This window comes from Hippopotamus amphibius, chromosome 5, assembly GCF_030028045.1.
Source record: "Hippopotamus amphibius kiboko isolate mHipAmp2 chromosome 5, mHipAmp2.hap2, whole genome shotgun sequence".
NCBI classification, from domain to species: domain Eukaryota; kingdom Metazoa; phylum Chordata; class Mammalia; order Artiodactyla; family Hippopotamidae; genus Hippopotamus; species Hippopotamus amphibius.
In genome coordinates, this window is record NC_080190.1 from 11,383,214 (window position 1) to 11,408,245 (window position 25,032).

Below are 25,032 nucleotides of genomic sequence, written 5' to 3' on the forward strand. Positions count from 1 at the left end.
ATAGGGAAGATGATATATTTAAGAAATAACCACTTTATCAAATGCAGGCTATAATGGATGAGAGTAAATGAGAAAACTCAGCGAAGCCCTGCAGGCTGCCAAGGGAGAGAGGAGCTTTGCCACAAGATTGTGAATAAAAAGGTATTTTTCTTTCCCTTGACGCTCCGTGCACTAGTTTCTGAAACTGAAGTTGACAAGAGGCAGTTGATTTTCTCCGAATGGCCTGGGCATCAACCAGTTCCAAGAACAGCTGGGGAGAAGCAGACAGTGGTCCCCAGTGCCTGGGTCTCTGGTTACCTGGAATAAAGGCACTTGGAGTTACTGGAATGCTTTTCACATTCAAATCCTAGAGCTAGTTCCTTGAGGTATTCTGCTTTACATTTCAAAAGATAGAGCTGATTGAATAGCCAATTTTCCAGAAGTTTTTATTCAATTTTATAAGCACAGCATTGATTCACCATCCCAGCTGGTCTACGGACAGGAGATTGATAATCTGGGGCTCCAGTACAGGCACAGGCAAAAAGGCAAGAATGAAGCCCGTGGGGTCAGTCACTGTGTCCTCAAGGGACTATCTTGAGGAATTAGGGCAGAAAGAAGGCATTTCTTTTATCAGGCACTGTCTAAAGCTGTTGTTTGGAAACCTGGTCTTAGAAACACATTATTTGGATGAAAGCTAGCACGTACTGCATGGATGGGACGAAAGAGGAGTTGGAATCCAGGGTTTTGGTCCTAAATTCATGACTTTGGCCAACCTGCACCTTCCTTCCTAAGAGCTGACTGCCTGGCTGGGCTCTGGCCGGCTTCCAGCCTTCTCAGGTGGAGCCAGGATTACATGTGTGTCTCTGTATTTTGTATCCAGGTGTCTGCCGAGTCTAGCTCCTCCATGAACTCCAACACCCCACTGGTGAGGATTACGACTCGCCTCTCCTCAACAGCAGACACCCCCATGCTGGCAGGGGTCTCCGAGTACGAGCTACCTGAAGATCCAAAATGGGAGTTTCCAAGAGATAAGTGAGTACTTCTGTGGGACACATCCCTGAATTAGGACTTAAGTATAAATGGGGATATTGGATTGAAATTTTCTTTTTATGACCCTTAACTGCCAAAGTCTTGCTGTGATGATGTCAACAGGAGGGGGTAAGATTGTATTTCTGAATAACGAACTCCAGGAAAAACAAAGAACTGATTCCCTCTCTCTCTCTGTCTCTCTTTATAAATAGTTCTTTTAAAACAGAGCTACTAAGCCATGGCTGATTCCCAAACAAAATGGTACCTTGTTAGCTTTTTTTTTTTTTTTAAACTTTCTAGATAATTCAAACTCAGTCAAATGAAATAAAAGTGGAATTATCCCATTGATAAAACAGAGTTGACATTCCAACTTCTGGTTCCTAGAACATGACTATTTTTTAGTTCTTTTCTTTAGAGAAATTAGGTCTGGAATGTAAATTGCCTTAAGAATCTTCACCCAGTGTTGCTATTTTTAATAGTTATTAATATAATATTGAGCCAGAAGTCTTCAAATATGGTACCTGGCATTGAATTTCTTGTGGTCCATAATATTTTCCTTATTGGATGATATTGAGGTGTTCCAATCAGATATTCAGTCAAAGTGTGGCCAGCTGGGCTCTGGTGAAGGCATTGTTGGGGACTATGTATCTCCTGGTCTGGCTTCAAGTGCATGGACTTCAGATGCCATTGGGCTGGGTTGGAATCCTGGCTCTGCCAGCCAGTGGCTGGGCAACCTTATGTGAGCTACCTGATTCTCCTTGAACTTCATTTTTATGAAATGAAGGTCATGGTATAGACCTCCCAGGACTGAGTACAGTTCTTGGCTCATGTGAATTTCCCTTTCTTCCAATTCCCTTCATAACCTGAGAGACCTGAACTCCAAATCTCAGCAAGATAGCGGAGCTGGGCATCAAGTCAGTGGAGAGATCTTGGACTACCAGCCCTCTGTCTTCTAGCTAGGGACCAGCCCCCAGACCCGCCTTCTGAAATGAATATGATGGTCATTGAAGGGCTGTCAGCTCATTTCTGGGGCCTCTCTTGTAGTAATTAGAGTCCAAACAGCTTGAGAGTAATGGAAGATAGAAATCGCTGACTGTACGTCTGCATCAAATCAACTGGAATAAGCTTTTGACTTGCTTATATACAGCAGCCCTGTTGGTCTTGACATTTGCACTATCTCCCTGAGATTGTGTCGGAGAAGTGTCTAATTACTCAAGAAGGAACGCGTGTACAAATTTGGAAATACAAAGATAAGCTTTTCCAGAGACTGGGTATGTGAATATGATGTGCTCTCTTTAGAAGGAGCGGTAGTTTACATGGCACTTGTAATTTTGATTCACACAACTCCAACCAGCTTTGTTTCCTAATAGCTTATTTAGAGGTATTAATAGGCACCATACGTTAGAACCAAATTCTTGTACCGGTATCATTCTGTTAGAGTGTTAATGGAAGTGATTTCCAGCTTATTTTGTGTAGTGTTCATTTATTCAGGACTTGTTTACTGAACTCTTACCAGTGAGGTACCAGAAAAAAATGAAGAATGACTTCTTTACCTGTAGAATGTGGAAAGGGGGTGTTTCTCGTGAGCTCTCCCAGCTCCCTGGTTTGATTAAACAAGTAGCTGGGTTCATGTGCACATTCCTATGGATATAGGACTGAGCTGGGCAGCTGTGATCATATTTTAAGAAATTGCAGCTCTGAGGTTCAAGCCGTAGTTTTTGCCACCTGCGACACCACCGGCAACAGTGGGAGTCTGTCTGTTCGCTCCCACCCAGGGTACCCTGAGTGCGGAAAATCTGAGTGCAAAGCATTTCAAAATAGTGTTTAGCACAGCCATAGGTGGAGCAGATTTCCAATGAATGAAGGCTATTTAGAAGCAGTTTATTAGATCGGAGGCAGGCGTTATACAAAGAAAGGATTGTTATGCTTGTAGTAGCAGGGCAATAGAACATAAATTAGCCATTTTTCCAATGCAAATATTTATTTTCTGCCAAGATATTAAATTTAATTTTAGCTCAGGATAGAAAGGGAATGACCTCAGCATAGCACATGCTGCCCTCGGTCTTTGCTTTAACTTTTGCAAACCATTGTGTACTTACTAAAAATACTGCTTACCAGTGGCAGCTCAGTTCTTTGCTGTGTTATGCTTAAATGAAAAAACCACATTCATAAGTATTCTAAAGTCTCTTCCAGCCTGCTGGTTTCTGGAACGCCCAGGGAGTCTATATGGCTTTTAGTTTGATGTATGTAGAGCCTCTGACCTTAGAAATTTTGTTGCTGTGTTCACTTTGGATTTTCTTCATTAATTATTTGGGTATTCATAAGGATTTCTAAACTATTACGTCCAAAAAATCCCCCCAATTTCTAGAATTTCCTTTTTCCTTTAATGAAAAAGTAGAGATTCCTTGAAATGCGTTTAAGATTCATATCTTGCAGTTTGGCCCAGAATATGACCATAAAATCCATGGTATTTGAATAATCGCCATTTTTTAAGGCATCACAGAGACAAAAAATAACGGCTTTAACGGTTTTCTTTGAGATGTTCTACATTACAAATATTCGACCGGCTCAGGATCAAAAGCTCCTCCTTGTTAGCACTTAGGAAAGCTGACCACCTCACTTGCAAGGATACTTTCCGTAAAGAAAATAAATGGAGAATACAAATGTGAAATTCAATAGGTGTTCCAGCAGTAATTGACATTCTCTGAAACGCCACTAAGAAAATACCCAAGTGTGTGTGTACCCCAGGTCTCATTAGTTCCACATGATAAATGCTCCATGCTTTTGTAAGCTGCTGAAAGATTTTTATATTGAGTTCTGGAATTTCCCTCGCTACACCAGATGCCATTTGCTAATCCTCTCTTTACACATTTAGGCTGACGCTGGGCAAACCCCTGGGAGAAGGTTGCTTTGGGCAAGTGGTCATGGCTGAGGCAGTGGGAATTGACAAAGAGAAGCCCAAGGAAGCAGTCACTGTGGCCGTGAAGATGTTGAAAGGTGAGTGGGGCCGGGGGGGGGGGGAGTCGCCTTATCAAGAATGTTCCTTTTGTGGCATGTGAGCTCTATCATGGCACGGGGTCAGAGAGCACATAGTTGACCTAGGGGTTGAGACGTTTTCAGTATAAATCAGCATCTCGGACAGACTATTTATCTTGAGCTCTGTGCGCTTATAAAACAGAAAAGCCATTTCATGTATTTATTTATTTATTTATTTATTTAATTTATTTTTAAAGAACTTTTATTGAGATACAGTTAACATACAATAAACTGCATATATTTAGAGTGTACAATTTGGTATCCCAATCTCCCAATTCATTCCCCCCCAACCCTCCCTGCTAAGAAAAGTCATTTCTTTTAGAAAGTGGTCGCCTCATCCCCTTTGTATTTGTAGGTGCTTAGAAAGTATCGACTCACATAGAACTGATTAACTTAAATGAGTGTTGGCGTGTCGGATTCAGGACCCAAACCTTAATTTACAAATAAAGGAAAATTGCCCGTTTTAGAGGCTCAGGGAGAGGAAGACGCACTTTCTCCTTTGCATGAGGAACAAAGCAAGAATGATGGGACCAAGCAGGGAAGACGTTGGTCTGGGGACGTCGCTTAGGAAGCTCACCAGATTGGTGCTGGTGCAGAACCTTCTGGGACGTGTGAGCAGTTAGCCAGAGACCTAAACACCAAGGGGCGTTCGTGGGAAGCTGAACATCACTGCATTAACCTCCCAACGCTGCTTCATACCCACGCCCAGGGAGCTTAAAGAACTTTTAACCATTAACTTCATCCTCCCGCAGTATTCTTTTATGAGAGGAGTTGTAGGGAACGGTTACATTATAAACCCCATTGTAGGCATCTCAGAAAGGACACCCCAAGCTGAGTTTTTCCCACGTGTCGCAGCGGAGAGGTCTGTTCTCGGGATGTGGGGGGCTTCACGCATGGTGGACGCCTGGGAGTGAGGCCTTTTCTTTCTTTCGTGGGTTTTTGTGGAGTAATCATCATGTCTCTCCCTGGGGGGAGAGAGCAGGGTGGAAATAGTCAAAAAGGTGTTGGGTGGGTGTTTTTTATTTTTATTTTTTAGTGATGGGTCTGAATGGCTCCCAAGGAAAACGAGGGTGTTTTGAGCTGCTCCCTACTTTGGCCTGCGATGCCTGGGAGGGCGACCTTTTCCCACCCTGCCTGTCTCAGTTCCACCAACAGAGGCAGCCCCCTGCTTGCGTCCTGCGTGGCCTGGGCTGGCCTCCCGCACCCTTACCTTACTGAGTGGCAGGTGCCGTGAGCTGTGTGCCCTTGGCAGCCCCTGGCCACGTACCAGGGCCGAGTGTGGGGAAGGACCAGGCTCCCGGTCTCTTTGGGCAGAGCTTCTGATTTGTTTTATGGAGCTCAGGTCGGGGAGGTCTGGGAGTTCTGTTTCTCTGGTTACACCAAGGCTGGCCCTCTCTTAGGATGGAGAAGGACATTAGCCACAGAGCTGTTTTTACAGCCAATGGGTGGCTCAGAGCTTAGCGAAGACCCCAGCATGTCACCGCCGTGGAGCCCCTCCTCCATGGGGCAGGCGCTCAGTCTTCTACATGAGTCCACGTGGATTTTACACTCCAGGCAATTGTGTTGCTCTTCCTTTTGTGAAGCTAAAGAGCTTTATGCAACACGGCCTGTATCCGTGCCCTTATCTCACTTTTTTGGTAAGCCCATAGTTTCCCATATTGAATTAGCTCAAAGGGGGGCACCTGGGGAAGAATCTTGCCACTTTTTGGAAGTCAACTGTGAGCCTGTGTAGGCAGGACCTAAGCTGTTCTTGCTTGAAATTATGGGGCAGAGGTTTTTAAGACCTTAATTTTTTAGAATGGGAGCCCCGGCCCCTTTAGAAGCCCTTAGAAGGCGCGAACCTTCGCCCCCCTCCGAGGCACATGCACATGTACACTTTCGTGCCCAGTGCGGGGTGTGTTCTGAGTCCATCTGTGAGTGCTCTGTGGGCTCCGAGGGCTCAGCAGCACGTGGTCCAGGGAAAGTCTGAAGGGATATGAAGTGCTCCCACACTCCTCTTCCTCCTCCTCCCCGGAATTCCTCACAGTCACTTTCAGGCCCCGTGAAGTCTGATGTGATTTTCTGAGATACCTTTGAACTGCCAGAGGATGGAATTATTTCACAATAGAGAAAAATGCCCCCAGGTTCGTGAGGTTTGCTGGAAAAGGATTAGCCTTAGTGTCCAAGGCCTATACGTTTTTTCTGACTTTTGACCTTGTTGACCCCACATTAGCTATATGACACAGAGCAGGGCAGTTCCCTGTCTGGGCCCTTCCCACTTTGCCAGTAAATGAGGGAGATGATTTGGAAAGTCTTCTCTGGTTCTAAAATTGAATTTCGTGCTGTTTTAACCAAATTCTCATCAACCAACAGTAGCAACCTGTGGGTTAGAGGAAACTGATCTGTAATTTACCTAATGTTCGTAGACGATGCCACAGAGAAAGACCTTTCTGATCTGGTGTCAGAGATGGAGATGATGAAGATGATGGGAAAACACAAAAATATTATAAATCTCCTCGGAGCCTGTACTCAGGATGGTGAGTAGGAGGAAAAAGTGCTTTCATCCGCATAACCCAGGGTTCAATGTCAGAATCATTTTAGAAATGGATGGACTTTTAGATCTTGCTCCTAGGGCCCCTCAAGGGCATGTTTAAAGTTTTCCTTAAAACCCTCTCAGGAAGCTGTTCCTGACCGTGAATAAAAAGAAGACTTTATGATTGTGCCTGGCTGGGGGAAGGTGAGTGTTGGGCGACTCTTCACGGGAAGGCCTGTAGGGTCCTGCTTTTTTAGGACATAACCTGGACGGTTGTTGGAAAAGGCAGTCTTCTTATGTTTCTGTTTTGTAAGTGGTAAGAGAGATTTCTCAAAATAAGATCCTATGTTTTGGCTGAAAGTTCTTCCCTTAAAATGGGGATTGAGGACTTCCCTGGTGGCGCGGTGGTTAAGAATCCGCCTGCCAATGCAGGGGACACAGGTTTGATCCCTGGGCCGGGAAGATCCCACATGCCATGGAGCAACTAAGCCTGTGTGCCACAACTACTGAGCCCACGTGCCGCAACCACTGAAGCCCGTGTGCACCTCGAGCCCATACTCCACAACGAGAGAAGCCACTGCAATGAGAAGCCCACGCATAGCAACAGAGTAGCCCCTGCTCACTGCAACTAGAAAAAACCCTCGCACAGCAACAAAGACTCAATGCAGCCAATAAATAAATCAGTAAATAAATAAAAAGTGGGGATTGAGGAACCCATGTCTTGCTGTGGGCCCCAGGTGGGCTCCCAGGAGTGGCCTGAAAGAGGAGAGATGGATAGGAAGGGACACATTATCTTCCTCAGGGAAGTGAGACCCCTGGCTTCTCTCGTGGATGATCTGTGGCACTTTGGGAATCAGTTTGATGATAATTTCTAAACTTGAAAATGCCTATCTTTGCCTCAGCAATTTCCCTTTGAGGTCTATACCAGGAGCCAGGAGACTTTTTCTGTAAAGGGTGATTGTAAATATTTTCGGCTTTATGGCAACTACCCATCTCTACTGCTGCAGTGAGGGAACCACCACAGACAATACAGAAGTGAATAGGCCTCGCTGTGTGTCAATCACGCTTTACATGCAAAAACAGGCAGTGGCTCGTCTATACCACAGGGAAATTATTGCACGTGTATTTATGGAGACGTGCTTAGCAGTGTTCACTGCATACTGTTTGCAATGTCCCAAACCTGAAAACAACCCGGGGGGATAGATAAATACAATATGGTGTATTTATACTATAGAAGCTATGTAACTGTTAAAAAGGAATGACCTAGATCTATTTTTATCAGCCTGACTGGCTTTCAGGAAGATAACATGTGGGGGGAAAATGGTGCAGAGCTATGTCTTTATTACTCATTGATGTGATTAAAAAATAATACATTGTTTATTGATACGTAGGTGTAATAAAATAGTTAAAATGAACCAAAAGGAACAAATTTATGGTAGCTGTTTCTTTCCAAGAGGGTGAAGGTGACAGGGTGGGCATGACAGGGAAAGGACACTCACTTTAGTATCTCTATTTTATTTCTTAAAGACTGACGAGTCTGTCTCGACTGAGCGTCGGTCGTCATTTGGGGGAGATTAGAATGCAGGTGTTCTATTTTTGTGTGTGCTTTTCTGTATGTTTAAATAAAAAAAAAATATAAAGCACTGGGTTGTAATAACTAAAACTCCTTTGCTGAGCTGCCCCAGGGCAGATCTGGAGTTCACCACTTTTCCAGCTTGTGCCCTCTGTCCACAGGGCCACTCTACGTCATAGTTGAATACGCCTCTAAAGGCAACCTCCGGGAGTACCTCCGCGCCAGGAGGCCGCCCGGGATGGAGTACTCCTATGATATCAACCGCGTTCCCGAGGAGCAGATGACCTTCAAGGACTTGGTGTCATGCACCTACCAGCTGGCCCGGGGCATGGAGTACTTGGCTTCCCAAAAAGTGAGTCCTTCACATTCTCATCGGTTGGGTGGATTCCACTGAAAAATGTCTTTGAAGAAAACAGGCCATTTGGACGTACTCACTTGCTGAATCAAGCCCTGGCCTGCCTTGTACAACCTGGAAAATACTTATTGCATTATTCACATTGGGGTTTCATGAACTCTTTAAAAGCCAAAGCAACCTCATAAACATGTAATGACACCACAGAGATGAGCAGAAAAGATGTCTCTTCTCGGAGGCACAACTGGGTGTGACTCTCCGGGGAGTCAGCTCTCCAGGTGGACAGCAGCTGGGTTGGGGGCGCTGCCTTTAATTCTGATGATTTTTTTGGCTTTGTCTGTTTTGTGGTTATTAAGTCTTTGGATGTGGACTTCGGGTGCTGTCTTTATGGTTTTGAGTTTGAAATGACGTTGAATATTCTAAGAAGAAAGATCAAATGAAGGGATGTTTTGGTAACATTGATTGCTGGGTATTCTCTGGATTTACTTTGTCTCATTTCGTGGGGTGACCCTCTGCGGTTAGAAGTTGGCCAGGTCCCCTGAGGTGAATCGCCTGCATTCCAAGCATGCCACACGCAGTGGAACTTGAAACATCTGAGTTATTCTGCTAGCAATTAGACAGGTGCCCAGATGTCCCCTGGGGCATTTTGGATGGCTCAAGGCACCCTTCCCTGGCCCACACTTGGGGGGAGGTGCAGAGCTACCTCCTTGGGCAGAGGTGGGTCAGTTCCTACCTACGCTGGAGCTTAATGCAGCATCAGGAACTCCTAGGGTCCCCAAAGAAGTAAGAGCCTCTGGGGGTGTGGACTCCCTGTCCTCTTGTGGTCTGGGCTGGGTCCTGGCCATGCCAGTCACATGAGTGAGCCAAGCAGCCCCTGTCACATCATGGAGTGTAGGGTTTTGGGGAGAGGCGGCTGCACCTCAGCCCCTGCTCTCTGTAGCCATGTGGGAACACGGCCAGAGCTACCACATGTTCTGTTTTTTGTTTTTTTTTCTTTTCAGGAGAGTCCAGAGTTGAAGACTTTTCAGATTTTTTTTTTTCCCTATAAAATCTCCCAAACTATAGATTTTGGAAACCAAAACAGTGTTGAGTTGTGCGATTGTGTATATGCTTGTGTGTGCACAGTGGACTTTGCCAGCTGACAAGTCTTTGGCAGGAAGAAACAGTCAGATCCAGAATGTGGGACATTTGACAAGACATTGCTTCAAAATGTCAGTGTCACAAAAGACAAAAAATGCTGGGGAGACAGTTCCAGATTAAAGGAGGCTTAAGAGATGTGACAACTCAATGTACATGTGTGACCCTGGACGGGGTCCCTGTTCTGGGTAGCAGGTGGGGGTGCAGCTTTTATAAAGGACAATTTATGAACAATTGAAATGTGAATATGGACCAAATATTAGATGATGTGACTGTTTCAATGTTAAATGGGGGGTGGTGATAGACAGGTCTTGTGTTAAGGTAGGAGATACATGCTGATGAGGTCTGCAACGCATTTGTAAGTGGTTCAGCCATAAAAAGTGTGTGTGTTTCCAGATTTTGTGATGATGGTCGTTCTGATCAGTGTGAGTTGATACCTCATTGTGGCTTTGACTTGCATTTCTCTGAGAGGGTGTGGAGTAAAGGGAACTCTCCTGCACTGCTGGTGGGAATGTAAGTTGGTACAGCCACTATGGAAAACAATTTGGAGGTTCATTAAAAAACTACAAATAGAACTACCATATGATCCAGTAATCCCACTCCTGGGCATATACCCAAAGAAAACCATAATCCCAAAAGAAACATGTACCATAATGTTTATTGCAGCACTATTTACAATAGCCAGGACATGTAAGCAACCTAAATGCCCATCAACAAATGAATGGATAAAGAAGATGTGGCATATATATACAATGGAATATTACTCAGCTATAAAAAGGGATGAGATGGAGCTATATGTAATGAGGTGGATAGACCTAGAGTCTGTCATACAGAGTAAAGTAAGTCAGAAAGAGAAAGACAAATATTGTATGCTAACTCACATATACGGAATCTAAAAATGGTACTGATGAACTCAGTGACAAGAACAAGGATGCAGATGCAGAGAATGGACTGGAGAACTCGAGGTTTTGGGGGGGTGGGGGGTGAAGGGGAAGCTGAGACAAAGCAAGAGAGTAGCACAGATATATATATACTACCAACTGTAAAATAGATAGCCAGTGGGAAGTTGTTGTATAACAAAGGGAGTTCAACTCGAGGATGGGAGATGCCTTAGAGGACTGGGACGGGGAGGGTGGGGGGCACTCAAGGGAGGGTGGGGGGGGGGAGTTGAAGGAGGGAGGGAATACGGGGATATGTGTATAAAAACCGATGATTGAACTTGGTGTACCCCCAAAAAATAAATAAATAAAATTAAAAACAAAACAAAATAAAAAATAAAATATATTTAATGCACTAGAAAAAAAAAAGTGTGTGTGTGTGTGTGTGTACACAGGGAGGCTGGGTATAGAGAGAAAGAGCAAGTAAGCAAAACAAGTGAATGTGGCCAACATGCATGTCCGTTGTTCTGTTTTCCCTTTTCTGTAGCTTGGAACTATTGCTAAATGAAACCCTGAGGAGGTAGCTTGTCTGAAGGCTGCCCGTTCTGACCCTCTAGTCCTGGTCCCTCTGTGTCCTCCTGGTGTGCGAGAGGAGGGAAGGATTTTTTGGACTCAGCAGGGTGCCGCTACTAATATCTGAGTCCTTCCCTCCTCTTACAAAAAGAGTCGTTTTTTCTAAGGAAAACTTTAAGTAAATACGAAGCGATAGGAAGCTGGCCTGGTCATTTGATTAATCCTTCAATGAATATTCCTGAGCGCTCCTTGATTCAGATGGCTGTTACCCTAGGTCAGGTTCCATATGAGGTGACCAGGATGGATGTAGTCCTTGACCTCTTGGAGCAGGAACTATGGGGGACAGTAGGTGACATCAACAATAAATGTGGGCATAAAAATAAGTATGTGAAAGGCTGAGAACCGTGCTGTGGAGGAAACTTATAGTGTGCAGTCAGGAACAGGGCGGACTCAGGAGGCTGGGGGGAGGAGGGTGATGGGTGAGCCCTCCTGCAGAGGGTTGAGCTGTGTGGGGCCTGTAGGGCGGCCAAGGGCCTGACAGCCCCGGGCAAGGACTCTGCACTCTGCTCTCGACTCTGGGGAAGCCACTGAGGGGGAGTAATTTTGATAAGTTTTGTGCTATAAAGCTGGCACTTGTGACCGTGGTTTGGGCTAAAGCTTATTGGCTGTGATAGACACTAGAGAAGTAGATTGCTTTGGGATATGTTTTGCTAACAGGACAGTTAATGGATTGAGTAGATATGGGAGGAAACCTGGATGGTGGTGCAGCCTCTCAGGATGAAGAAGATGGGGGGTGGGGTGGGGAGGGGCGGTGGCAGGAATAGATTCTGGTGGGAAACCCAAGGTGCATTTCAAACATGTCTGAAGGTCATTCAAGTGCGGATATCGACTAGGAAGCTGCAGGCTGAAGCTCAGCTCTGAGGGCTGGGCTAGACAGCAGAGCCGGTGAAGGAAGTGCAGTTTCAAGCCCTGGGAGTGGATGCGTTCACCTTGGGTGGGGAGGTTGCGGGGGAGACAGAGAAGTAGGGGAACAGAAGCCTGGAGTCAAGCCCTGAGAAAACTCTCAAATCTAGAGAGTGCAGGAAAAGATGGAGGAGACACGGTTAGAGAGGGAGGAAACCCAGGGTGTGGTTCACAGAGTCCCCAGGGAGGGTCTCAGAAAGGCGGAATGAAGAGAAAGAAGGTGGTTGGGTCCTGTTCCCCGCATGGCACCCCAGTCCTGAAGACGAGATCCTTCTTGCTTCGCAGCTGCTTGATATGGTGGAGAGAGGACTAAGAATCAGATGAACTTTATGAAACAGGGAAAAGAATACGTTTTAGAATGACAGACTGAAAACACCCTTATTAGTTGTATTGTGATGATAATTATCATTCTTATTGATCATACCACATTTTGAGAGCTTAATGTCTGCCAGGCATGGGGCAAGCGTTTTCCATACAATATCGTCCATAACCCCGGAACAACACAGAAACAGGTGTGTTTAAATTCCCGTCTTACACATAAGGATGCAGGGGGCTGTTAGAAAGTGCCAGCAAAGCTTTGAGCCCCAGTACGTGTTAGTCACTGTCCTCATTTCTGAGATGGGGACTCGTCAACCCAGAGAGCAAAGTGGCTAGTCCCAGATCTGGCCTTTTGGTTCTCTACACACCTGTCTTGCTCTGAGGTATTCCCTGCCTCTCTGGACCAAGAAGAGGACCACTGAGAAACCCTGTGTCAGGGCTTTGTTTGCTAACCCAGGGTGGGTAGAGGGGACAGAGTCCCATTTCCTAAGACTTTGTAGTAGTGTTTCCAAAGCTCTTTGCTGAAGACCACCTGCAATTAAGGACCTAGAACAGGTTTGACGCAGGTTCTAGATGAAGATCTTAAGAATGAGCCCCTGAGTGGAACCTGATTCCAAAAGTGGAGAGCTTATTCCTGATAGTAGAAAATGAAGAAGCAGGGGACAGGTCAGCCCCGCCACACCCGTTCCCTCCCTGTGGATGGCGATGAGTTGGTTAGAGACCCTCCTGAGGAACTGCAGGGTGAGACATGCGGCTCATTGCTGATAGAGAGTGTAGTTAGGAATTCAGCTCAACGGATGTTTACTGGGTCAGGCTCTGTGCTGGGAATGTAGAGACAAACCTGCCGTCCTGCCCTTGAGCTGAGGACGCTGGGGGTGGACAAGTTCAGAAACACCGTGATTTTCACAGTTAGGTGATGTGGGATTTGAGCCTTATTCCAGTTATGGAAGCCTGTCCATTTTTAGTTCAAAGTACACTAATTTTTCTTTTTTACATAATCCTAAAGCCAGTTAAACCTCCAAGATGTTAAACTTGAGCAGCTATTTTTGTTTTCATTTGTTTTTATTTTTCTTCAGCAAGCCCTAGCTTCCCTGTCTGTAAAATGGCTGTAGTAATACCCATCTCATAGGTTGCCATGGGAGTGTAATGTGATCAGCTGTGCAGAGACACCCAGCACACTGTCAAGGTCATAGAGATGTTAGTCTTCCTTCCCATAGCTACCCATTGACCTTCATTTATTGAAAAAAAATGCAGTAGCACACAGTCCGAGAGCCCTAGTTATGTAAAATGGTCAACTCTTTGCACTGGAGAATAACTCTGATTTCTGCAGATGATGGGAATTTGGCTTGACTTTGATTATTTTCTTTTTCTTGGGTATTGGTTCCAAGTCTCTTCTTGTTCAGCCCAGAGGGTGGGCTTTGGTGTTTCCTAGCACCCTGGGATGCGGGAGGGTGGTGCTGGAGTCTGGCTCTCTTGGAGAAAATGGGGGTCGCCGTCGTGGTGACTCTGAGTTGAGCCCTTATGTGTGGTCGGAGCCCCGTGCACAGGGAGTCAGATTCTTCTGACCACACAGCTTGCCAGACACAGAGTCGTGTCGGCAGGGAGCACACCACCGGGAGAGTTTGGCCCAGGCCTTGGAAGTTCAATCTGAAGAGGCCTCCAAAACTAGGAACACGACTCCCGCCCCGGCTGGATCCCCAGGCGGCTTCTGGGAACTCTCACATTTCCTGCTTCCATTCTGGCCGGGCACAGGCAGGCCCGTGGGGGGTTCTCCTGCCTTCCCTTCAATGATCTTAGCCCATCCAGGGGGCCACAGGAGTGGATAAAAACAAGGAATAGTTGGAGGGCGTGCAGAAAAAGAATCATTCCTCATTTATTCTTCAGAGAGAGTTTGGCCTGCTCCTTTTTTAATGGACCATTTCTTGGAGTAACTATCTAAAGTCAGCCCTATTTCACCCATGTCAAATCGGTTGATAAGACTCACTTTCATATAATAGTTGGCCTTTGCCTAGAACCTGTGTAAACGTGTTTGTGAGGATGTTTATTCCCTTCTTTATATCTTACCATTTCCAAAACTAGGAGGTGATGGTTTGGGACCCTGATTACCATGTATCCTGGTGAAATCTTGGTGTATTAAAGTACAACTAAAACACTTTTAACAGCTCACCAAAGCATATCATTTGTAGAAAGGAAAAATAGAAGCTATTATGGCTTGAGCTTTCTGAGACCAAAGAGTTAGTATCAGAACCATAAATCAGCTGCTCTCTAGCGAGCAGCTCAGCATCTGGACCACCTGCATGTGGCAGACGTAGATTGGGCCCTGTGTAGGTGCCAGGTGTGGGGTGAGAACTGGACAGAGGATTTGGATAGACGGGCATTGACCTTGACATAAGCCAAGAACAGACGTGATCGGCTCCTTCAGAAACATAATTTGAGGGAAGCAGAGAAGATACAATAGTGCAGACTTTGGAAGCACAGAGACCTGTTGGCCAGGCAGTGTGGCTGCCTATGGGGATGGGCGGGGAACAGTGATGGGGCACTGAACTAAAGGGTTGGCAGTGGAAACAGAGCCAGGGGGACAAACTGGAGAGGCATTTGGGAGTTGAAATCAATAGAACTGGGGAGGAGTGGTGTATATATCGCAGGTGTATGCGAAAAAGAGCAAAGAGATAAGAATAGAGTAGAGACCTTGAACTTAAGGTGCCAAAGGGATGCCAATGTGGAAATGTCCTGTTAAAAATGAGAATCTGGATCCCAGGAAAGAGGTCATGATAGAGAGGAATTTGCAGGTCTTCCGTATGTGTCTAAGAATGGAAGCTATGAGGATATATGGAAATGTACAAAATTAACGAGGCAGATCCTCTCTTTTGAGGGAGAGAGGAGCTAAAGCCAAGGAATCTGAGGGGACGGGGAAAGAGGAAGAGAATGAGCCAGGAGAAGGGATGGGGTAGAACTCAGCAGGGAGACAGTTTCAAAAATGAGCAAGAAATCAACAGTGTCTGGAACTGCAGAGAGGGAAAAATCGCGGTGTTAAAAGAGGTCATTTTGGTGTTAATAATATGAAGGACGCCAGTCAACTGCAGATAAAAGGGCATGTGTTTTCTTATCTACCTTTGCTCTTTGAAATAGCTGGGGCCTTGGTCTTTTATTTTAATTAGAAAAGAAATACCGATTTTTGACTTGTATTTTCTGTCTGCATGATAAGAAGTGCATATGTTACCTTTTTATTCTTGAAGCATTTTGAAATGAGTTCTTTCTTGATTTCAGTGCATTCATCGAGATTTAGCTGCCAGAAATGTTTTGGTAACAGAAAACAACGTGATGAAAATAGCCGACTTTGGACTGGCCAGAGATATCAACAATATAGACTATTACAAAAAGACCACAAATGTAAGTCTGTGGCAATGATAAGCTGGGATGGGGTGGAGAGGTGGCACGGAATGTTCTAGGTGAAAGATGGTGTTCAGAGCTAGAGGGACCAATGCCTTTTTATTTCTATTCTTTTGCCTTACTCTTTGCAGACTTCTCAATAAGCAAATTTAGGCTATGGTTAAGATATTCTTAGTGAACCAGTCTTATATAAAGAATAATCAGCAGCCTTTAGAATCTTCATAAGCCTCCTTGTCAGAACTTTCCTAGCAAAGGTTCGAGCCTGGGAGTTTCTGGGTTAATTGTCACCAAGAAGTTGGTCAGGGTGTGTCTGCCTGCTAAGGAGATAGACGATAGTGAGAATCCAAGGAAACGATGTTTTATTAAGTGACTAAATCTGTGCATCTCCCATGCTCTGTGTAGACCCGGTTGGAGCTTATTTCTGCACTAATGACTGTCCAGCAGAAACCATTAGCGTGTCAGCTCTTAAAATAAACAGGGCACAGCCCCGGGTGAACCTGTTAAAGTAAACTGGTTTTACTATATTGGTTTTTACATTTCTTCCACACGTGCAGGGCCGACTTCCAGTCAAGTGGATGGCTCCAGAAGCCCTTTTTGATAGAGTGTACACCCATCAGAGTGATGTGTAAGTGACTGCCTTGTCTCTGCCTTCTCTCTCGGGTTGAGTTGCAGAAATCTCGTACGTTCTTTACCTTCCTTCATTCTTTGGTGCCTGCTGCGTTTCACACATGCAGCGAAGGTGCGGGAGCCGGCCTTAGAAAGGATGGATTTCATGGTAGGCTGGTAACCAATGCTCCGTTACTAATCTGCCTGGCTTCAAAGCACGGGAGGTGGAACCGCTAACCTGCTCTTGCCAGAGCGGAAGTTCGCCACCCCCCCACACCCCCTCCCCGCCTTGAACTTGTTCACGGATGTGCAAGTACAAAGCTGCTATCTACTTGCCAACATTTTGGCATGTTCTTTGCACCCTTGAACTTTTCTTTCTTGAGAGTAGTTTGTCATATTTTTCCCATCTTAGGTTTGTACTCACAGGGGGAGGCTGGTCGGGATGCGGTCCACACAGATAATCTCAACAGGGCCTGCTCCCTTTGAAAAAAATTCTGATCTTGTCTGAGCATCCTGGATAATGTTACAGAAATAGAGTGAAAACTATACAATATTTCTATTATGTTACACTTAAAAATACCATCAGGGCCAGGCTCCAACTGGTATTTTAGAATTCTAGTTTTGGAAATGTGGTCAAAAGACGTTACCATTGTGAGAAAGTGGGTGAAAGTTACGGAGAATCTCTCTGTTCTATTTTTGCAAGTTCCTGTGAATCTATAATTATACCAAAATTAAAAAAATCAGCCGAGCTACTCTTATTTGTGTGTGTGGGGGTGGGTTCCTGGGGCAGGCGTTGATCCCATCCTATGGCCGGCGTTGATCCCATCCTACGGCCACTGGTCCTCTTCGGCAATCCTAGAAGGACGGTGTTATGATTCCCAGTGTCGCAGGGAGCACACTGCCTGTATTGTCTGCTACTGTGCACGAAACTGAAGGCAGTTTCACTTCTGAAACTCAGCTTAACAGAACCCGCGAGGGTGTGTTTCCAGTGACGTAGGTAAATGCAGGACTCTCAGCTTGATGAGCTCAGGAGCTGTGAGTCTCCTGAACAAGGCTCAGGATCCAGCTGTGGGTCTCCGCGCGGTCAGATATAAATTGTGCCCTGTGAGATGTTTTCAGTTTCTGTCGTATGAAATTCGTCTCGGACATAGAATCCCTCCATCCTAATCCCAGCCCGGTGCTAACTCCCTTCATGACCTTGAGTAAGTCGGGAACCTTGTGAGCCCTCAGATGGTCCACTGGCACCTTGGGCAGCCGGTACCTCGCAGAATCAGCATGCTGGCCTTACTCCATCAACTGCCCACACTGTAGGTCACAGCCCTGCTGTGAGGCCTATAGTCGGAGGGAAGAGCTGGACCGGAGAATAAAGAGCTTTGCAGCTTAGGCGTTCACATTGCTAACACTGCCTTAAGACAAAGTTTCATGGTTGGAAGGGGGAAAAACAAAACCAAATCACTGCTCTCCCCTCCCCCAGAAAAAAGAGGGATGGTTTACCATCACTTATCTGTTGTCTGTTGATGGAAAATTCCATCGGAATATCCCCTGGTCGTCATCTGGGGATGCTCTTTGGGGGCAGGAAGGGGCAAGCTGGATGAACTGCAGGAGGGCCTCAGTCAGTGGTCTTTGAATGTAAGAAGTGAGTGAGTGTTTATTTTCTTAACTGGGCGTGTTTAGGTTTCTGTGATTCAGATGGGTTACTAATGCTGTTTCCTCCCTTCTTTGCAGCTGGTCCTTCGGGGTGTTAATGTGGGAGATCTTCACTTTAGGGGGCTCGCCCTACCCAGGGATTCCCGTGGAGGAACTTTTTAAGCTGCTTAAGGAAGGACACAGGATGGATAAGCCGGCAAACTGCACCAACGAACTGTAAGGGCCGTTGTCTCTCCCAGTGCCCCAGGGGACCCGCCACGCCCGTGATGCTTCTCCTGCATAGCTCGGTTTTCTAAAGCCCCTGGGTTTCTAAACCTGTCTGGAGAAGAAGAATTGCTGGAACTTTCTGGGCTCGATCCAGGAACTGATATAGGTAGCCCCACGGACAGCCCTGACTATCCAAAAGAAAGAACATCCTTCTGAGGTGTATGGAGTGAGCTTTAAACCCACAGAGGGTGTCTGGCTGCCCAGCCGAGGGCTCCTGACTTCACACAGTGAGCCCAGTGACCCTGGGCCACGGTGCCGTTCCTTGCTGTTGTCAGAGTGGCAGGAAGGTACATCAGGCCTTTGCCCGTACACAAGCTCGAAAGCCACAGGGCTGCCCTCTTTCCTCACAGGTGGTGCCTGGCCCCTGCACGGAGAGTGGAGAATGGGTGCTTCTGCAGCCTCTTTGTGACCACTGAAAGTTGGAAAGTCACATTCCTCAGGGCGAATGAACTAGTGACCTATATTTTACTCATATTTTAGTGGAGAGAATTAAAAATTTGTCCAGGTGCCATCCTTAGAGTTCCCAATCTGACGATAAAACCATGAGCTATTTTCTAGCAAAACCTACTCCACACTTTGAGTGGAATTACATGGTGTTGGTGACATGCATCTTGTGCAGTAAAATCAGTGCTTTGAAAAGGAGTCTCTCCTCCCAACCCCCAGCATCGACTAAGAGGAGGGATTGTCCCAGAGACCGCGGTCTCTTGGGTATCGTTTCATGGGGCTTTTATATCAGTAATCCCGTGAGTGCTCTTCGGTGTACAGCGGACGTGTGATGAATGGCCACATTTTATAGTATGTTATATAAAGGCATTTATTGTCCTCCTTGCCATTCCTAGTGCTTTTGCTGCCTTAGAGGGTCTGTTGAAACCCGTCATCAAGATAAGGCCTGGGAACCTAGGCCTGTCCAAGAGTTAATCAGGAAGTTAAGGCACAGCCCAGTGATGGCAGATTAATTCATAAGAACCTTGCCTTAACGTTGTGGTTTTCAACTTTTTTAAAACTGTTTTTTAAAACTGAGGAACCTTTGTCCAGAGTGTCAGGGAGATGACAGTGGAGCTGCTTTGGTTCAGGCAGGGGTGTGTGGGGAGGGAAGACTGGATTCCCGCCTGGCCCTGTGTGGCTCTTCCCACATTGTCCAAAAGTGCCCTGGAAATGTGATGCCCTGTCATAAGTCACTGACACAGGGACACCAGAAGTCAGTCGTGAAAACACATGGAATTGTCTCTCTTTTTTTTTTTTCTCCTTTTGGCCGTGCTGCTCAGCTTGTAGGATCTTAGTTCTCCAACCAGGGATTAAACCCAGGCCCTTGGCACCAGAAGCTCAGAGTCCTAACCACTGGACAGCCAGGGAATTCCCAGAAGTGGTTTTGTTTGTTTGTTTGTTTGTTTGTTTGTTTGATGGCATAGGTACCTTTCTAGAACATTTTGGATGAAGTAATGTTTTTGTAAATCAAAGTGCCTTTCAGAGGAACCAAGCCTCTTTTGACAAAGTGGATCACCACCCCCTAATTTAGTTTCTAGGGAAGTTCTGATACATTTTCATAACTGAGGATAAATCTCCACATTGACTATAAGACTGGCTTATAGCCACGCCCCTAGTACTTAGGGAATTAATTCACCAAGGAAATCCATCTCTTCCAGGTATATGATGATGAGAGACTGTTGGCACGCGGTGCCCTCACAGAGACCCACCTTCAAGCAGTTGGTAGAAGACTTGGATCGAATTCTCACACTCACAACAAATGAGGTGAGAACCTCCTTCCAGAAGCCCGGGGTCCTGGCTTGGGGGACCAGTGCAGCTTTTGAAATGCAGCCTCCCCTTTTGGAATCTGGGATATAGTTTATCATTATTCCAAGGGGTCAGACAAAGTGAAGCTATGTGTTCCTCTCAAATCCTGACTTTTCTTGAACTACATCTTGATAGTTCTGACTCACAAAACCAGACACAGAGGACCCCACCTGAGGCTGGCCCTCACTGTGGCTTGTGGGTGGTGGGACCAGGGTGTGTGTGTGTGTAGGAGGATGAGGAGGGGAAAGAAATGTCCAACCGCAATGTTGGGTTTATGTGTGATGGAGCTGGGGTTTCTGTGCTGATTGGATTCCGTGCCCTGGTCATTACTCTGAGGGCTGCTGGTTGTTACTGGGAGGGCTGCTGGCCATTACGGTGAGGGCTGCTGGTCGTTACTCTGAGGGCTGCTGATGAGCTTGATGGGATGCAGTGAAATTGTGCCATTCCAGCTTCTATATAACACGACACAGACCCACGTGACTCTGCCTGGTCACAGTGTAAACATGCAGAGTTTCCTTTACTGAGTGACTTAAAGGATTTTTAAGGGAAAACTTATACCTTTTGCGAAAATATTTATTTTCTATAAAATATTTATAATCTATATCAACAAGAGAAACCGTCTTCTCTTACTGTCCAAATTCAGCCATATCTGTGGCTGCTTCAACGTACAGAGAGAGTGGTCTCTGCGGTCGTGGAAAGAAAGTGATCTGAGCAGGAAAGGTGATAAACCCATCAAGGCCAGAAAAACCCCACAATAGAGAGAAATTGTTAGTGAATGAATTAGAGATATTTAATGTGGATGGAGGAACAGTGTTTGGAGGAACAGAGTTCCTCCAAATGGGGTGGGGGGGGGCCCCCACAATTGTCTTAATAACAACAAAAAAAGGTTAAAGCGGCCTAAATATTTTCGAAGGAAAAGAATACATTTATTTTAAAATAATGCATTTAATAGTTTCAGATTGATTTTTTTTTAAATAATCAAATGTTGTGATTTGAAGCCTTAAGGCAGCAATATTATCTCTGCATCAGACTGTGGCTGATAAAGGGAGAGATTGCATTTAAATGAACACAGCTGACCTTCAGAACTTGAAAGGAAAGGAGCAGTTCAAGGGAAAGAAAAAAACCACAACTTTCTTCTCCTGCCAAAATTGTTGTTTCTAGTATAAGTTCCTTTAACCCTAGACTCAGAATCCACTGATATCCCTAGTATTTTTTTTTTTCCTATCAGATCTGAACATTTATGTCTTCAGTTAGAAACTGGGAAAGCACTGAAGTTCCATTTTAATGATCCTGTGTCTGTGCTCTATGCTGTTTATTTATATATTTACGTTGAAAGTTTTCATCCTGAAATTTACATCTAGCATCCTAAAATAAAAAAGCAGAATGCCATATTGTCTAGCGGATATAAAAAATCGAAGTTTCTTTCCTTCTCAAAATCATTACCATATGCTGGAGAAAAATGGTTCCATTTAGGACACAATTTCATTTTTATCATTGTAAGCAAAAAAGTTCTCTTTTGATGTGGTGGGTGTGTTTGTCTCCAGTTGTGCGGTTCCTGCTGATGTTGTTGGAACTGACACATCCCCCATTCTTGGATGAGGACTCTTTCTCTTGCCAAACCTGGTGATGAATTATAGGGGTAGTTTGGTTTTTTGGTTTTTTTTTTTTTTTTTTTCCTGTCTTTTAAAACGTATAGTTGCCAACATTCTGTGGGCTCTTTCCTGATAACACTGAGGCTGGTTGTGCTGTGGTCTGCACTTTTTGCCCCCCTTTCAGCAAAACCATGTGTCATAGTATATGCCTTGGCTTTTGGGGGTGTGAGCAGAAGCACCCCAGCATGCTAGCCCAGTTGAGGCAGTGAGACCCAGAAATTCCCCGGTTTAGAAATCTTTTCATAGTTTGCAAATCTTTCCTGTCAAGGGCTAGACAGTCAATGTTTTCAGCTTTGGGGGCCTCTTTGCAGATCTCTGTAGTAACAGCTCCACACTGCTGCTGTAGCAGGAAAGCAGCCACAGACGGTGTGTAAATGAATCTGTCTGTGTTCACATGAAACTGAAGGGACGCTAAAATTTAAATCTTATATGAATTTTATGTTATTTTACATAGTTTGAATATCATGAGATGTTATTCTCTCAGTGTTTTTCCCCAGCCACTTCAAAATGTTAAAAACCATTCTTGGCTCCCTGGCTACACAAGAGTAGGCAGTGGACCCTCACCTATCTTAAGCTAAAAGAAATGTTATCCAGGGGCCATCGGGTGGGCTTTCCGACAGCAACACCCATGGATGCTTCAGGGAGCAGAAGAACCCTTTTTGAATTTCAAACCTTCAAAACTTTGAAACGTAACCTGCATTTTCCTACACTGTTCTTTAATGGTCCACTATGGCTGTAACGCACATGAGTATATCCAAGCCTTTTTTGAACCTGTTTACATTTTCAACTCAGAGAGCTTCTGAGAGTAATGCATTACATCTGTGAAATTACCCGCTGAATGAAGACATAGTCCCCTTAAATTATCCCAGAAGCTCCAACAGTAAAATGTAATTCGTGAAATAAATATTCATGGTCTCAGCTATGCAAAGGGGTCCCGGGCATCCACGGCATCTTATGTTTTTCCATGTTGCTGGGCATGGGTTTGAACCATGTGGTCTAGCAAGCAGGGTCCTTGGGGCTGTGCCTGTCGAGGTGACTACTCGGCTGGGTGTTAACATTCTCTACTTGCCAATAGTTTATTTGAGATGGGTTGTAGAGGAAAAGCGAAGGGCAGCCTAGAGGAGATAAAGTTGGGGTCTCAAGGTGGTCTTTGTGGGAGCCAGGGTGGGCAGGTCTCAACCTGCTGAAGGTGCCCCCATGTCGCCCCAACTCCCATATCAATGTCTCAAGAGCCTGCATTTGAAATAAAAGTCTTCTCTTCCCTTCTTTCAGGAATACTTGGACCTCAGTCAGCCTCTTGAACCGTATTCACCTTGTTATCCTGACCCGAGATGAAATAAAACGTCTCTCTTCCCTTCTTTCAGGAATACTTGGACCTCAGTCAGCCTCTTGAACAGTATTCACCTAGTTACCCTGACACAAGGAGTTCTTGCTCTTCAGGAGATGATTCTGTTTTCTCTCCGGACCCCATGCCTTACGAACCCTGCCTTCCTCAGTATCCACATAGAAACGGCAGTGTTAAAACATGAATGGGCTTGTCCCCGTCCCCAAACAGGGTGGCGTCAGGAACCTAGCTGTCCTGAGCGTGGAGGCATTGCCTCCGGGAGCCTATTGTCTTGGCTTGTATATATGGACCAGAGGAGTAAATAATTGGAAAAGCAATCAGCACACGTGTAAAGAATTTATCCAGTTGGAAACTTGTAATCTTCACCAGGAGGAGAAGAATGTTTCTGGGGCAGTGGACCGCCGTGGGCCTCCCCGTGCTCATGACCCACTGTGGGTACTGGCTGTGGACCAGTCAGATTCAGGCAAACATACGTTCTGCATTTCTTGTGAATTTTGTAATAAATGGAGAAAATATATGTCGGCACACAGTTATAGAGCACAATTGCAGTATATAGGTGCTGGATGTATGTAAATATATTCAAATTATGTATAAATATATATTATATATTTACAAGGAATTATTTTTTGTATTGATTTTAAATGGATGTCCCAATGCACCTAGAGAATTGGTCTCTCTCTCTTTTTTTAATAGCTAAATGCTAAATGCTGTTCTTACACAGAATTTCTTAATTTTCACCGAGCAGAGGTGGAAAAATACTTTTGCTTTCAGGGAAAATGGTATAACATTAATTTATTAATGAATTGGTAATATACAAAACAATTAATCATTTATAGTGTTTTTTTTTTGTTTTTTGTTTTTGTAATTTAAGTGGCATTTCTATGCCGGCAGTGCATCAGACTAGAGACTAGTTAACCTCTTGCTTGGACTTAACTAGTTATCAGATCCTTTGAAAAGAGATATATTTACAGACTACAACTAATTTGGGGGAAAATGAAGTTTTGATTTATATGTGTTTCAACTCTGCTGTCAGATGATTGTTCTTAAACCACCTAAATGCCCATATTAAAAGGACTCGTTATTAAGAAGGTATTTTGTTTTGGTGCAGCTCTGTCATTGGGCCTGCAAACATTTAACTGGGCTCCCCAAGACAAATGGTACCAGCGTTCTCTTAAAAAGATGCCTTAATCCATTCCTCAAGGAGGGACCTTCGTCGAGATGCTAACAGAGTGTCTGCTCTCCGGCAGCTGGCCTTCTGCCTCTGAGCTGCACACTGATCAGAGTAGCCTGTATTCTCTTCGGTGAATCTTCATAAGGGCTTCCAGAGTCATTGGCGACAGAGAAGCCTTTTAGAATCTTCACGTCCCATCGAAAAAAATGGAAACACCGAGTTGTTCTGCGGATAGTTTTGGGGCTCCTTCCATCTTTTTAAGGGATTGCTTCTGCCTCCTTCTAGCAGGACCTCACCAAAAGCATCCCGCGTAATGCCAACGTCAAAATACTGCCATGGTGTCTGTTGTGTATGAAAGCGTTGTGTTTTGCTTTTGAAACACCTGCTCCCTCAGCTCTAGCCATGCGACATGAATGGGAATTACACTGATTTTTAACGTGCTACGAAATTGGAGAAAGTATTTAATAAAGCCTGTTAATTTTTATACTGACAATAAAAATGTTTCTACAGATATTAATGTTAACAAGACGAAATAAATGTCACGCAGCTTATTTTTTTAATACTCGTGTCCTACCGAATGGTTTCCCGTGCCCAGAGGTGCTGACGCGGTGCTGTCTGGTGTGATTGCACAGAAGGAAGAGCTGGGGAGGTCTGTTGTTTGCTACACACGGGTGGCTAGTCAGAGCGGTTGGCCGGGACCAGCAGTACCTGCAGCAGGTGGGTCCAATGGAAGATCAGAAGAGATTAGTTCAAGTCCTGGCCCCATTGCTCCCTGGGACCCCTGGCGAATCTGTGTTCCTTTCTGGGCCCCAG

At 45.2% G+C, this 25,032-nt stretch overlaps 1 protein-coding gene across 9 annotated transcripts in view; it reads left to right on the plus strand.

The window, feature by feature from the left end:
* The window catches only part of FGFR2 (fibroblast growth factor receptor 2), a 104,381-nt gene extending 79,596 nt beyond the window's left edge, over nucleotides 1-24,785 (plus strand). For 7 of the 9 annotated variants that reach the window (XM_057736289.1, XM_057736291.1, XM_057736293.1 and 4 more), the window contains 9 exons: nucleotides 860-1,011; nucleotides 3,884-4,005; nucleotides 6,450-6,560; nucleotides 8,291-8,481; nucleotides 15,618-15,740; nucleotides 16,295-16,365; nucleotides 18,072-18,209; nucleotides 19,904-20,009; nucleotides 23,068-24,785. In XM_057736289.1, the coding sequence (XP_057592272.1) occupies nucleotides 860-1,011; nucleotides 3,884-4,005; nucleotides 6,450-6,560; nucleotides 8,291-8,481; nucleotides 15,618-15,740; nucleotides 16,295-16,365; nucleotides 18,072-18,209; nucleotides 19,904-20,009; nucleotides 23,068-23,232 (1,179 nt within the window). In that variant the 3' untranslated portion in view covers nucleotides 23,233-24,785. Of the gene's footprint in view, nucleotides 1-859; nucleotides 1,012-3,883; nucleotides 4,006-6,449; nucleotides 6,561-8,290; nucleotides 8,482-15,617; nucleotides 15,741-16,294; nucleotides 16,366-18,071; nucleotides 18,210-19,903; nucleotides 20,010-22,975 lie in introns of all 9 variants that reach the window. The other 2 variants (XM_057736292.1, XM_057736298.1) reach the window with 1 other exon arrangement.
* Nucleotides 24,786-25,032: the final 247 nt, after the last annotated feature.